We start from the raw sequence: 12,771 nt of genomic DNA on the forward strand, positions 1-12,771 counted from the left end.
CATTACACTGTGAGTCCCAATTCCCTGGGAATCTCTAGGGCCTGAGGCAAAGCAGGGCTCTTAATGTTTGGGTTATGGAAGGAAGGAAGGAAGGGAGGGAGGGGAAAACCATTGCCAAGCTAAGATTCAAACCTATGCTGATCTGACTCCTAAGCTGGCCTTACAGCATGTGGAAAAGATCCTCGGCACAGAAAACCCAGAAATGTGGGTGTCAATCAGGATAATGACAGTAATAATAATAAAAGCAAACCTTATGTAGTATTTGCCAGGTTAAGGCTCTGTTCACACTTAATCCTTACAATAGCCCTAGGAGGTAGGTATTCTTACTATAACCATTATATAGATGAGAAAACTGAGGCACAAAGGTTTGGCAATGTGCCCAAATCATACTGTCAAAAAATCTTCCAAGAGGCTTCCCTGGTGGCGCAGTGGTTGAGAGTCCGCCTGCCGATGCAGGGGACACGGGTTCATGCCCCAGTCCGGGAAGATCCCACATGCCGCGGAGCGGCTGGGCCCATGAGCCATGGCCACTGAGCCTGCGCGTCCGGAGCCTGTGCTCCGTAACGGGAGAGGCCACAGCAGTGAGAGGCCCGCGTACCGCAAAAAAAAAAAAAAAAAAAAATCCTCCAAGTGGCCTGTAACTCACATTATCTAATGTGGCAAAACGATGCGGGACCAATTCTGCTACTGTGGCCACAAACTCACAACACACAGGAAGTGGCTCTGGAATCCCTTGGTCCAACTTCTGTGATGAGGCAGCCGAGGGCTAGGGGGCTGGTGGTTCCTAACGGACTGTCTGGGCTGAGGAAGGAAAATGGTGGATAAAGCAGGGACCAGGAGGTAGGGTCATGATAGGACTGACTCCTGGGCTGTAGGAAGAACATTGTGATTTTAAAATAACCCTGATATATTGATCTGCTTCACTCTCATCTGGACAGGTTTGCAAAGTTAGCTCTGCTGAGCTCAAGGATCTATTTGTTTCCTCTGATCCAGCATGTCTGGAGATCTATGAGCACGATTCCAGAACACTTGCAGCTGGTGCTCCGAGGACACGCAGACTCACACACTGTTGGAAGAGTGAGAACCTATATATTTTTCTGTGTTGGTTTCCTAAAAGGATTATTTTTCCCATGTTTCCAAATCTCGTGGATGAGTAACACCCCAAATGAGCAGAACTAATCTCTAGTGAGCGTTTACTTCTGCCGGACCACAGGCGTCATTCCAAGCAGCCTATGAGGTTAGGACTATTATTGTCCCCTTCCACGTATGAGGACGTGAGGACACAGAGAGGTTGCAGAAGTTGCTCAAGATCACACAGCTCATAAGCAGAGCGGCCAGGTTTTGAAGTCTGATAGTCTGACTCTGGAGTCTGTCTCAGCCGGAGAGGCAAGGAGGGTCTGTCACAGGAGGTGACGTTTGGCAGTGTCTCAGATGAAGTGAAGGAGCAAGTGGAACAAAGAGGTAAGAGTTCCTGGCCGAGAGAGAACACGTGCCAGGATCAAGAGTCTGCGAGATGAACTGACCTCACTCTTCTCTCCTGGAGGACAAGGATGGCATGATGACCAGCTGTGCTGTGGTGGGACTCAGCCTGTATGGCCTGATGCAGTCAGACAGACCTATATCTGAAGTCCTCATCTTGGCTATTTCTGTCCTTGGCTTAGGTCTAAGTTACATACACGCTTGAGCTCAATTTCCTCCTAAGGAATACGATTGTACAATATCTCTTTCACTAAATCATTTATTTATACATTCAGCAAATTTATGGAGTACATCCTACATTTCAGGCACAGTGTTAGCCCTATCAAACTCGTAGAGAGGAAGAGGGAATTTTAAAAGTTTTGACTGTATATGAAGTAAATGCAGGACGTCCCTGGTGGTGCAGTGGTTAAGAACCCACCCGCCAAGGCAGGGGACACGGTTCAAGCCCTGGTCGGGGAAGATCCCGCATGCTGCAGAGCAACTAAGCCCGTGCGCCACAACTACTGAGCCTGCGCTCTAGAGCCCGCGAGCCACAACTACTGAGCCCACGAGCCACAACTACTGAAGTCCACGTGCTCTAGGGCCCATGCTCCACAACAAGAGAAGCCACCGCAATGAGAAGCCCGCGCACCGCAACGAAGAGTAGCCCCCCTGTGCCACAATTAGAGAAAAGCCCGCACGTAGCAACGAAGACCCAATGCAGCCAAAAATAAATGAATAAATAAATTTATAAAAAAAATAAAGTAAACGCTTCCTTAGGGGAAGTGCTGAGTCCTACTTAAGGGCACCATGAGTGGGGCATCTAAACTAGGTAAGAAGGGGTGAGGCGGTGGTTGTCAACTGTCTCCATCTTTACAAGAATTAATTAAGACGATCTATGGAAACTGCTCAGCCCCTACCAAGCCCACAACGGAAGCTGGCTCTCTTCCTTCTCAGAGTTATAGGTCCCGAGAAGGAAGCATACAGTGATCAAAGCCAACCTCCCAGCCATTGTAGGAAGTCAGGGGGCTTCTGTTCCTCAAACAAGCCTGCATAAAATCAAATCAGTCAAGACAGTCCCATCCTTGGGACCAAAGAAGCTCAGCTCTCTTGACCCTTTGCGGGGGGGTGGTGGGAACACGCACTAGCTTTATAAGAAACTACAGGTATGAGCTCTTTCCAACAAGCTGACTAAAATGTTCATTTTTTTTTTTTTTTTTTTTTTTTTTGCAGTACGCGGGCCTCTCACTGTTGTGGCCTCTCCCGTTGCGGAGCACAGGCTCTGGACGCGCAGGCTCAGCGGCCATGGCTCACGGGCCCAGCCGCTCTGCGGCATGTGGGATCTTCCCGGACTGGGACACGAACCTGTGTCCCCTGCATCGGCAGGCAGATTCTCAACCACTGCGCCACCAGGGAAGCCCAAAATGTTCCTTTCCTTATCCCAACAGAGAACCAGGAGCTGTTAAGTTAAAGAGGATATAACTCTTTCCTTGGGCTGACAAACAGATGTGTGGGCCACCTGTGTTAGAAGGTGTCAAAAAGATGAACTCCAAATCTGATTCTGCCTATTTAGAAATAATAATAAAGTAAGATAGAAACACCAGCCAGCTGGCAGCCTGTTGAAGAAGCTAATGGTATACCAGTGAGTATTCATCGAACGCACACGTACATTGCTGACCATTCTCTGGTCTCCTTGCTCCCTGCCTTCTTCGGTCAAAGAATTGATTCCTCTGTCGACAATTCACCCATCCTTCCTCCAGATCTCCGGCACCGCCTCCAAGCTTCACGGCTACAATCACGCCTGCCATCTCCCCTGCCAATCTATCAGCCAAACCTATTCGTTGTTCAAGTCAAAAGTGCTGCACCCAAGCCTGGATGAGGGAGGCTGAGTGGCTTATGTAACTGACGTAGCTCTTCCTGAAGAGGATGAGCCAGAAAACACCCCGCGACTCTAACCCCAAGAAATCATGGAATGTCCTTTCCCTCTGTATGTGCCCCTGGCAGAGTGGAGAGCTCCTGACAGAGGCATGAGTAAGCTGATGAGCAGATTTCAGAGCCCGTTTTCAGTAACTGGAGAAGCACGCCCAGCAAAGCTGCAAAATGCATCTACCTAAGCCCAAGTTAAACCAAACTGCCTAGTCCAGTGCACAGCGGTATTTTGCTCATACATTCCAATTTGGCTAAATTCTGTTCGCGTCTCCATAGAAAAGGATATAAAGGTCAATGCAGTAATTCACTTGCAGTGTCAACACCTGCATGATTTAAAACCCCCTCAGTCATGAGATGAGGGGGAAAGAGAACTCCATGGGGAGTCCTGAGATCACGTAACCCCTCGAGCTCATGATTTCTGTAACTTGGGGTGAGCCTGCCCTCTTGGGGGGACTCATTTCTGTAAAAGCATCCAGAGGAGGATCTCTGAGGCATCTTCCCGCTCTGCCTCTGTGAGACATGAGGTGCTGCAGGTCCTCTAGCAAATGTCTCCTGACACTGTCACTGTCAGTGGTCAGCCCTCCTTTACAATCTCCCCAAATGCCCTCTGGAGTCTGGACTGGTTCCGACCACGCAATGCTCCTTCCATTTGAAAGTCTGCATAAAGGAGGGACAAAGTCCAAACTGTGTCTTTGTCTGTGAGTTAACTGGTGCTGTCTGTTCCTTCCAGGCAGGATTAAGGGGTTCCCATACAGATGGTCCAGGGTCCCACCACCTCCTCTGCCCAATCTGTCAGCTCTAGAAGGACAACAGCTGAGTTGGTGTCCAGGAGATTGACTGGGAGGCTTTACAAGTACTTTGTCAACAATAATACTTTAAATCTATGTTATATATGTAATGTATATTTACACATATAATTATTTCTATTTATAAATGCAGGTGGCTTTTCCATATCTGCAGGTCCCGCATTCACAGGTTCAGCCAGGTGAGGATCAAAAATATTCGAAAAAAATTTTTCCGAAAGTTTCAAAACACAAAAGTTGAATTTGCCACATACGGGGAACGATTTACAGAGCATTTATGTTGTGTTTACAACTACTGATATAGCACTTGCACTGTATTAGGTATTATAACTAATCTAGAGATGATTTAAAGTACACAGAAGGATGCGCATAGGTTATATGCAAACACTCTGGCATTTTATACAAGGGACTTGAGCATCTGCGGATTTTGGTATCCTTGAGGGTCCTGGAAACAATCCCCTGTGGATATAGAGGGATGACTTATATACAAACAGTTAAACTGTTTGCGAGAGATGGTCCTCCTTTACAATCTCGAGCAGGGTCCATAGTTTCCCTGATACTGTGACATCTCTAGATGGAACCAAAAGGAAGAGAGAGGACTCATGCAGAAGCTCAACCTGCTTCTGCAGCAGCCTGTAGTGAGCATGGTTTACTGGGGATCATGAATTATAGTCTTGATTTACTTTTCGAAAAACCGTCTGTGAGCCCAAGAAGCAAACGAAGCAAGATATAATGGAAATAACATGGTCTTAATATTCAGACCTGAGTTTGAATTTTGGTCTTGCTCCTCAGTAGCTGTGTGACCCAGGCGGAGTAACTCAACGTCTCTGAGCCCCAGTCTCCTCAATCCATAAATGAAGACACGAGAGTTGATCTTTCACTGTGGATGTGAGGACCACATGAGGTAATACATGCACGACTCCAGACACAGAGGAGAAACACTCAAAATGTGGCTGCTGCTATGATCACAATTAAGTTGTTCCTGAGTAAATTAACATGAAATTGGCAGAGGAAAATGGTGGCCAGCAACAGCAGTGAACCCCCAAACTCTATCTCACGACCTGCATGACTGCCCAGGGGCCCTACAGTGTACACAACTGGACCCTCTGTCCCGACACAGTGGTGGGAAGAAGAGGCTTCATAATCACAAACATACCTGGCTGCTGCGTCCAGCTGTTCCTTCCTGTGAGGAGACAGGGGAGAAAAAAAAATAAACACAGCATAAATTACATGTAACAGCTCCCCCTCTCCCCAAAATCTGTCCCCAAGCTTCCCTTTGATGAAAATCAAGGAGCAGGGTGGAGCTCTGGGACAAGATGGTACATGTGGAGGAGAACCAGTGAATGACATGGGTTTCCCCAGCCAGACCGCAGACCCCTCCTGTGATCTAATAGGTCTGGCTCTGAACTCCAAGGTTCTTCTCAGCCATTTATTCATTTATTCATCCCCAAAATGGTTGCTGCCCCACACCTTGTGCTGGGTTCAGGTGATCTGTTTAGCAGTGGGGACAGATCAGGAAACCAGGAATTTCATAACTTAGCAGCCACACACCCCATCACTCCGTCACCACCATCATTACAGTCGACATCATCGTCACTAATGTTTAGTGTGCGGTAGTTAGTAGGCAGACACTCTTTTAAGTGCTTTTCACGTATTTAATCATCACTAGCAACCCTATGAGGTAAGTATTATTATCACCCCCATTTTCCTGATGAGAAAACTGAGACACAGAGAGATTCAGTAAATTGCTCAAGGTCTCATAGCCAGGAAGCAGCCGAGTCAGGATTCAGACCTAGATGATCTGGCTCCAGAGCCCACACTTCTAACCACGAGGCCACATGCAGTCTACACACATTCACAACTGAGACTTCGCTCAGGCTCTGCCTAGAACAGGCTTACTCCTCCTTTAAGTTCCAGCTGGAGGGGCTCCTCCTGGTGTTTCTATCTAAATTCCCAGGGTTGAGGCTGAGCTAGTATCTTCGTACGTGGAATTGGACTGGTTCACATTGTCTTAGAATGACGTGGTCGTGCGGAGGCAGAGCCTCTGCTTCTCTCAGCTCTAAAATCTGAGCACCCCCTACCCTGGCACTTTGTAAGTGCACAGGAAATACTGAATGAATACCTGGACTGTCATTGGGATCCACGGGTGGGGGAAATGGGGAGAGAACATGAGGTAGAAGAGCAAAAGGACCAGTTGGAGAGTTAAGGCTTTCTAGTTCATGCGTCAGCTCAGCCTGTGGCTCTAGTGTGGCTTTGAGCTGGACACATCCTCTGGGCCTATTTCCCCTCCTGAAGCATGTGGACAGAAAAAGCTCTGACTTTTGGCTCCAGGAAAAGTAGGGACGGCACTAAGAGGAGAAGGAGAAGGCAAGGCAGTGGGCCAAGGGCAGGATGGGAGCAGAGGGCTCTGGGGGGGGGGGCAGTGCTAAAGGGAGGGATAAATTAGGAGTATGGGACTATCAGATACACCCTACTATACATAAAATAGACAAGCAACAAGGATTTACTGTATAGCACAGGGAGGATCTTGTAGTAACCTATAATGGAAAATCATCTGAAAAATTATATAACTGAGACACTATGCTGTACACCTGAAACACAATATTGTAAATCAGCTATATTTCAATTTAAAAAAAGAATTAGAGGCACCACTTCCATTCCCTTCTCATGCTACAGGACAATGATGCCATGCCTCCCTCTCCAGCATCAGAACTCCCCAACCTCCCCACTTCCCCCCCACCCCCCGCAAGCCAGTGACCTCCCACATGCCGCAGAGCAGCTGGGCCCGTGAGCCATGGCTGCTGAGCCTGCACGTCCGGAGCCTGTGCTCCGCAACGGGAGAGGCCACAACAGTGAGAAGCCCACGTACCGCAAAAAAACAAAAAAAAAACAAAACCAAAAAACTCTTTCTTTCCAGAGATATAATGGGCTTTGGCAGAAGACCTGGGTTCCGATCTTCGCTCCATTTCTTACTAGCTGGGTGACATTAGACAAGCTGATTAATCTCACTGATGCTCTGATTCTTCACCTATAAGCTTATGGCTATGAAAAATGAAAAATGGAGTTCCCCATTCTACTTATCTCCCAGGACATTCTAAAGATTAAACGAGAGAGCCTGTAGGAAAACAGATCCAATATTATTTGGCCGTAGCAAAGGGTTACAGCATATAGTCCCCCTTCTCCATTTCTAAGCACTCCAGTAATCTTGACCCTGGTCATAAAAAGAACAAGTTCTGGTTCTACAATAAATTAACTGGGTCTTCTTGGTCAAGTAACTTCTGTTTCTTGGGCCTAAGTCTCAGCTTCACTTTAGTTCTAATATCTCATGATTCCAAAGCCGCACTGTCCAACGGTAGCCGCTAATCAATCATCACATATGGCTGTTTAAATTAAGATGGAAGAAAATTAACAAGTCAATTCCCAGTAACTAGTAATAGATGCTCAACAGCCACATGTAACTAGTGGTCACCATACTGGGCGGCGCAGCTATAGACAATTCTACTATCACTTTTAGGGAACAAATCCGTGTGCGTGTGTTTTTGTTGGTGGTAAGCAACATCTGGTTTTTAATGTCTGCTCTCTTCTCTGCTTGTGCATGAGGACGTACAATCTCCCATCCCCCCAGCATCTTCCTGTACCTTCTCAGCCTCCTACCGCCTACTTCTACTAGGGCTACACAGTTTCCATTGGCCAGCAAATCAGAAGACCTGGGTTTGGTCCCAGCTATGCCCAACGTGATGTGTGGCCTCGAGCAAGCACCTGAGCTGCTGGGGGGGGCCTCAGTTTCTTCTCATATGAAATTGGGGTGGGACTTGACACTCTCTGAGGTTCTTTGCAATTCAAAAGTAACGATTTTATAATTTTAAGTAATCACAAAAGAAAAACAAAAAAGGCAATACCATCACTCATCACTGCTAGCCCCAAATATGCATGTATATACATACACGTATGTACACGTGTGTATACATACACACATATACTTGCAAATTAACAAAGAACTACACTTGCTGGAAACTGATATGACACCACTCTTTTTTTTTTTTTGCGGTACGCGGGGCCTCTCACTGCTGTGGCCTCTCCCGTTGCGGAGCACAGGCTCCGGACGCGCAGGCTCAGCGGCCATGGCTCACGGGCCCAGCCGCTCCGCGGCATGTGGGATCCTCCCGGACCGGGGCACGAACCAGCGTCCCCTGCATCGGCAGGCGGACTCTCAACCACTGCGCCACCAGGGGAGCCCTGACACCACTCGTAGAAATGGACTACACAACTTCATCCTTCACCATGGAAAACAGTCTGGCAGTTCCTCAAAAAGTTAAACATAGAGTTACCTATTCCACTCCTAGGTATACACCCAAGAGCACTGGAAACACATATCCACACAACATGTACCTGAATGTTCATGGGCCAAAAAGTGGAAATAACACAAATATGCATCAACTGACGAATGGATAAATACAGTGGGGGTATATATGATGGAGTATTATTCAGCCATAAAAGGAATAAAGTTCTGATACACAAGACAACATAGATGCAACTTGAAAATATTATGACAAATGAAAGAAATCACATTATAAAATTTTATTTTTATATGAAATGTGCAGAATAGGCAGAATTGAGAGAGAAAATATTAGTGGTTTGCAAAGGGCTGGGGGAGAAGAGGGAACCAAGAGTAACTGCTAAAGGGCATAGGGCTTCTTTTTGGGGTAATGAAAATATTCTGGTGGCGATCAATGCCCAACTTTATGAATACACTAAAAACCTATCAGATTGTTACTTTAAAAGGGGACCCTTTATGGAATGTGAAATCCTTTTGTAGTATATGAAATATACCTCAATAAAGTGTTCTTTCAAAAAAGTAAATCAAATAAAAAAGCCTTTAGGAAGCAGGTGAGGACACACCAGTGTATTATCAGCTACTTTTTTTTTTTTTTTTTTTTTGCCATTAAACATATGGAGTGGGTTGGAATATGGGCGGTGGGGGGGGGGGGGCGGCATTCTTCTCCCAAGGGACGGCCTTGTTTCAGAATGGTTACCAAGTGAATTCTCTAGTGGTTTTACACTTTTGTCCTTGAAAAACGGAAAGAAATGTTCTCTCTTAGTCTAGAAGCCATTCCCATATCACGGCTGCTGTCTGCAGCACAATGTATTCCTTGGAGTCTCCGACAGCTGGGACAATGCCTTATTTATAATAAATCAACGCAAAAGAAAGGGCCTCTTGCCAAGACCTTGGGATGCAAAGCAAATAGAAATCTTGATTCAGAATTCAATGTGGTTGCACAAGTTCTTGTTTTTGAGTTCAAGGTCACTCTGTTCTCTTCAGGAGAAGCCACCTGCCCATTCTAAGACCCTTGTTATCCCCAGGAAAGCTGATACTATCCCAAACCCAAAATGATTATAGCAACAATCGAATGTTAGAATCGAAAAGAATCACAGAGATCATCTTCTGAGTAAATCTAATTACAAGTAAGAAGACACAGTAAACCAAAATTTATCATTCCATTATGGAAGACTTGCTTCTTCTCATCTCATTAACTCTCCCACAAGTCATCACTCCCTGAGTTTCTTTCCCTTTGCTTATTCCCTTTCAGGTCCTCCCTCCATCGTCCCTTCCTACTGCTGTTACCTTGGTTTAAGCTCTCATTTCCTCTTCCCCTGAATCCTGCATTCCTTTGCTAGCTGATCTCCTTGTGTAGAATCCTGAGCCTGTCCAATCCATCCTCGCTCCTGTCACTTTCCTGAAACATACATCTGATCACGTCATTCTCTGCAGCCAATGGCTTCTCTTCGCTTTCAGGATCAAGGTCAGAGTCCTTCACAAGTCACTTGTGACCTGCATGGTCTGGTCCAATCCTTAGCATATACAATGGGCTCAAAAATATTGGTGGACCGAATGCCTGGACTAGAAAATGCCACGTGCCACTAGACCCTCTTGGGAGTAACAGCACCATAGACGCTGAGATGGGAGAGGTAAGCAGAGCCCTGAGGTTCTGGGGCCCTGCAGGTCGTGGTCAGGGTTTGGATCTTGTTCTCTTCATCATGGTTATCCAGTGGAAGGTTTTATGCAGGGAAATGAGTCAGTCATGATGTCATGAATTTTCTTAAACCTTTACCACAGTCCAGGGACGGAAGTGGAGGGAAAATTGAGGCCGAGTTCAGAGCCTGGCCCCAGGCTCCACCATGAGAGTGTGGGAAGGTGGGATGGGGCTGGGGGAGCCACCCGTCCTCACTGGGTCATGCTACGGTTCATGAACCCAGACACATGGCAGAAACACGCTTCAGGGCAGGGTTTCCACTCCAGGTATGAGTTCTGAGTGTCCCTCTACTTCTTCCAACTCAAGGGTCCTATCCACCCAGGCTTCTATCCACACACTTAAAAATGTGAGCTCTGGACCACAGTGTCTAAAATCTAGCAAAGATTTTGGGCACTTCGCTGATGGTGTCGGTGAGCGTGTTTCCTGCCTGAGTGCAACTAGCGGCGAGTCACGGGCACCTCTAGTTTCCTAAGGTGAAAGCTTAGATTACTGAGATCAGGAACCAAGATGGCGGAGTAGAAGGACGTGCTCTCACTCCCTCTTGCGAGAACACCAGAATCACAACTACCTGCTGGACAGTCATCGACAGGAAGACGCTGGAACTCACCAAAAAAGATACCCCACATCCAAAGACAAAGGAGAAGCCACAATGAGATGGTAGGAGGGGCACAATCCCAGTAAAATCAAATCCCATAACCGCTGGGTGGGTGACTCACAGACTGGAGAACACTTATACCACAGAAGTCCACCCACTGGAGTGAAGGTTCTGAGCCCCACATCAGGTTCCCAACCTGGGGTTCCGGCAACGGGAGGAGGCATTCCTAGAGAATCAGACTTTGAAGGCTAGTGGGATTTGATCGCAGGACTTTGACAGGACTGGGGGAAACAGAGACTCCACTCTTGGAGGGCACACACAAAGTAGTGTGTGCATTGGGACCCAGGGGAAGGAGCAGTGACCCTAGGGGAGACTGAACCAGACCTACCTGCTAGTGTTGGAGGGTCTCCTGCAGAGGCAGGGGGTGGCTGTGGCTCACTGCAGGGACAAGGACACTGGCAGCAGAAGTTCTGGGAAGTACTCCTTGGCGTGAGCCCTCCCAGAGTCTGCCATTAGCCCCACCAAAGAGCCCAGGTAGGTTCCATTGTTGGGTTGCCTCAGACCAAACAACCAACAGGGAGGAAACCCAGCCCCACCCATCAGCAGACAAGTGGATTAAAGTTTTACAGAGCTCTGCCCACCAGAGCAACAGTCAGCTCTACCCACCACCAGTCCCTCCCATCAGGAAACTTGCACAAGCCTCTTAGATAGCCTCATCCACCAGAGGGCAGACAGCAGAAGCAAGAAGAACTACAATCCTGCAGCCTGTGGAACAAAAACCACATTCACAGAAAGATAGACAAGATGAAAAGGCAGAGGGCTATGTACCAGATGAAGGAACAAGATAAAACCCCAGAAAAACAACTAAATGAAGCAGAGATAAGCAACCTTCCAGAAAAAGAATTTGGAATAATGATAGTGAAGATGATCCAGGACCTCGGAAAAAGAATGGAGGCAACGATCGAGAAGATGCAAGAAATGTTTAACAAAGACCTAGAAGAATTAAAGCACAAACAAACAGAGATGAACAATACAATAACTGAAATGAAAAATACACTAGAAGGAAATCAATAGCAGAAAAACTGAGGCAGAAGAATGGATAAGTGACCTGGAAGACAGTATGGTGGAATTCGCTGCTGTGGAACAGAATAAAGAAAAAAGAATGAAAAGAAATGAAGACAGCCTAAGAGACTCTGGGACAACATTAAATGCAACAACATTCACATTATAGGGGTCCCAGAAGGAGAAGAGAGAGAGAAAGGACCTGAGAAAATATTTGAAGAGATTATAGTCAAAAACTTCCCTAACACGGGAAAGGAAATAGCCCCCCAAGTCCAGGAAGTACAGAGAGTCCCATACAGGATAAACCCAAGAAGAAACATGCTGAGACACATAGTAATCAAACTGGCAAAAATTAAAGACAAAGAAAAATTATTGAAAGCAGCAAGGGAAAAATGACAAATAACATACAAGGGAACTCCCATAAGGTTAACAGCTGATTACTCCGCAGAAACTCTACAAGCCAGAAAGGAGTGGCATGATATACTTAAAGTGATGAAAGAGAAGAACCTACAACCAAGATTACTCTACCCAGCAAGAATCTCATTCAGATTCGATGAAGAAATCAAAAGCTTTACAGACAAGCAAAAGCTAAGAGAATTCAGCACCACCAAACCGCCTCTTCAATAAATGCTAAAGGAACTTCTCTAAGTGGGAAACACAAGAGACGAAAAGGACCTATAAAAACAAACCCAAAACAATTAAGAAAATGGTCATAGGAACATACATATCAATAATTACCTTAAACGTGAATGGATTAAATGCTTCAACTAAAAGACACAGGCTTGCTGAATGGATACAAAAACAAGACCCATATATATGCTGTCTACAAGAGACCCACTTCAGACCTAGGGACACATACAGACTCAAAGGGAGGGGATGGAAAAAGATATTC

General features: G+C 46.4%; 1 protein-coding gene across 2 annotated transcripts in view; it reads right to left on the bottom strand.

Annotated features, from left to right (window-relative positions):
- The window catches only part of KCNQ3 (potassium voltage-gated channel subfamily Q member 3), a 296,468-nt gene that overhangs the window by 28,069 nt on the left and 255,628 nt on the right, over positions 1-12,771 (bottom strand). For both annotated transcript variants that reach the window (XR_009559518.1, XM_060287199.1), the window contains exon 9: positions 5,347-5,373. Coding sequence is in view for 1 of the 2 variants with exons in the window: in XM_060287199.1 (XP_060143182.1) it covers positions 5,347-5,373 (27 nt within the window). In the remaining variant the exon portion in view is untranslated. The remainder of the gene's footprint in view (positions 1-5,346; positions 5,374-12,771) is intronic.

Source organism: Globicephala melas, chromosome 17 (genome assembly GCF_963455315.2).
Source record: "Globicephala melas chromosome 17, mGloMel1.2, whole genome shotgun sequence".
Lineage (NCBI taxonomy): Eukaryota > Metazoa > Chordata > Mammalia > Artiodactyla > Delphinidae > Globicephala > Globicephala melas.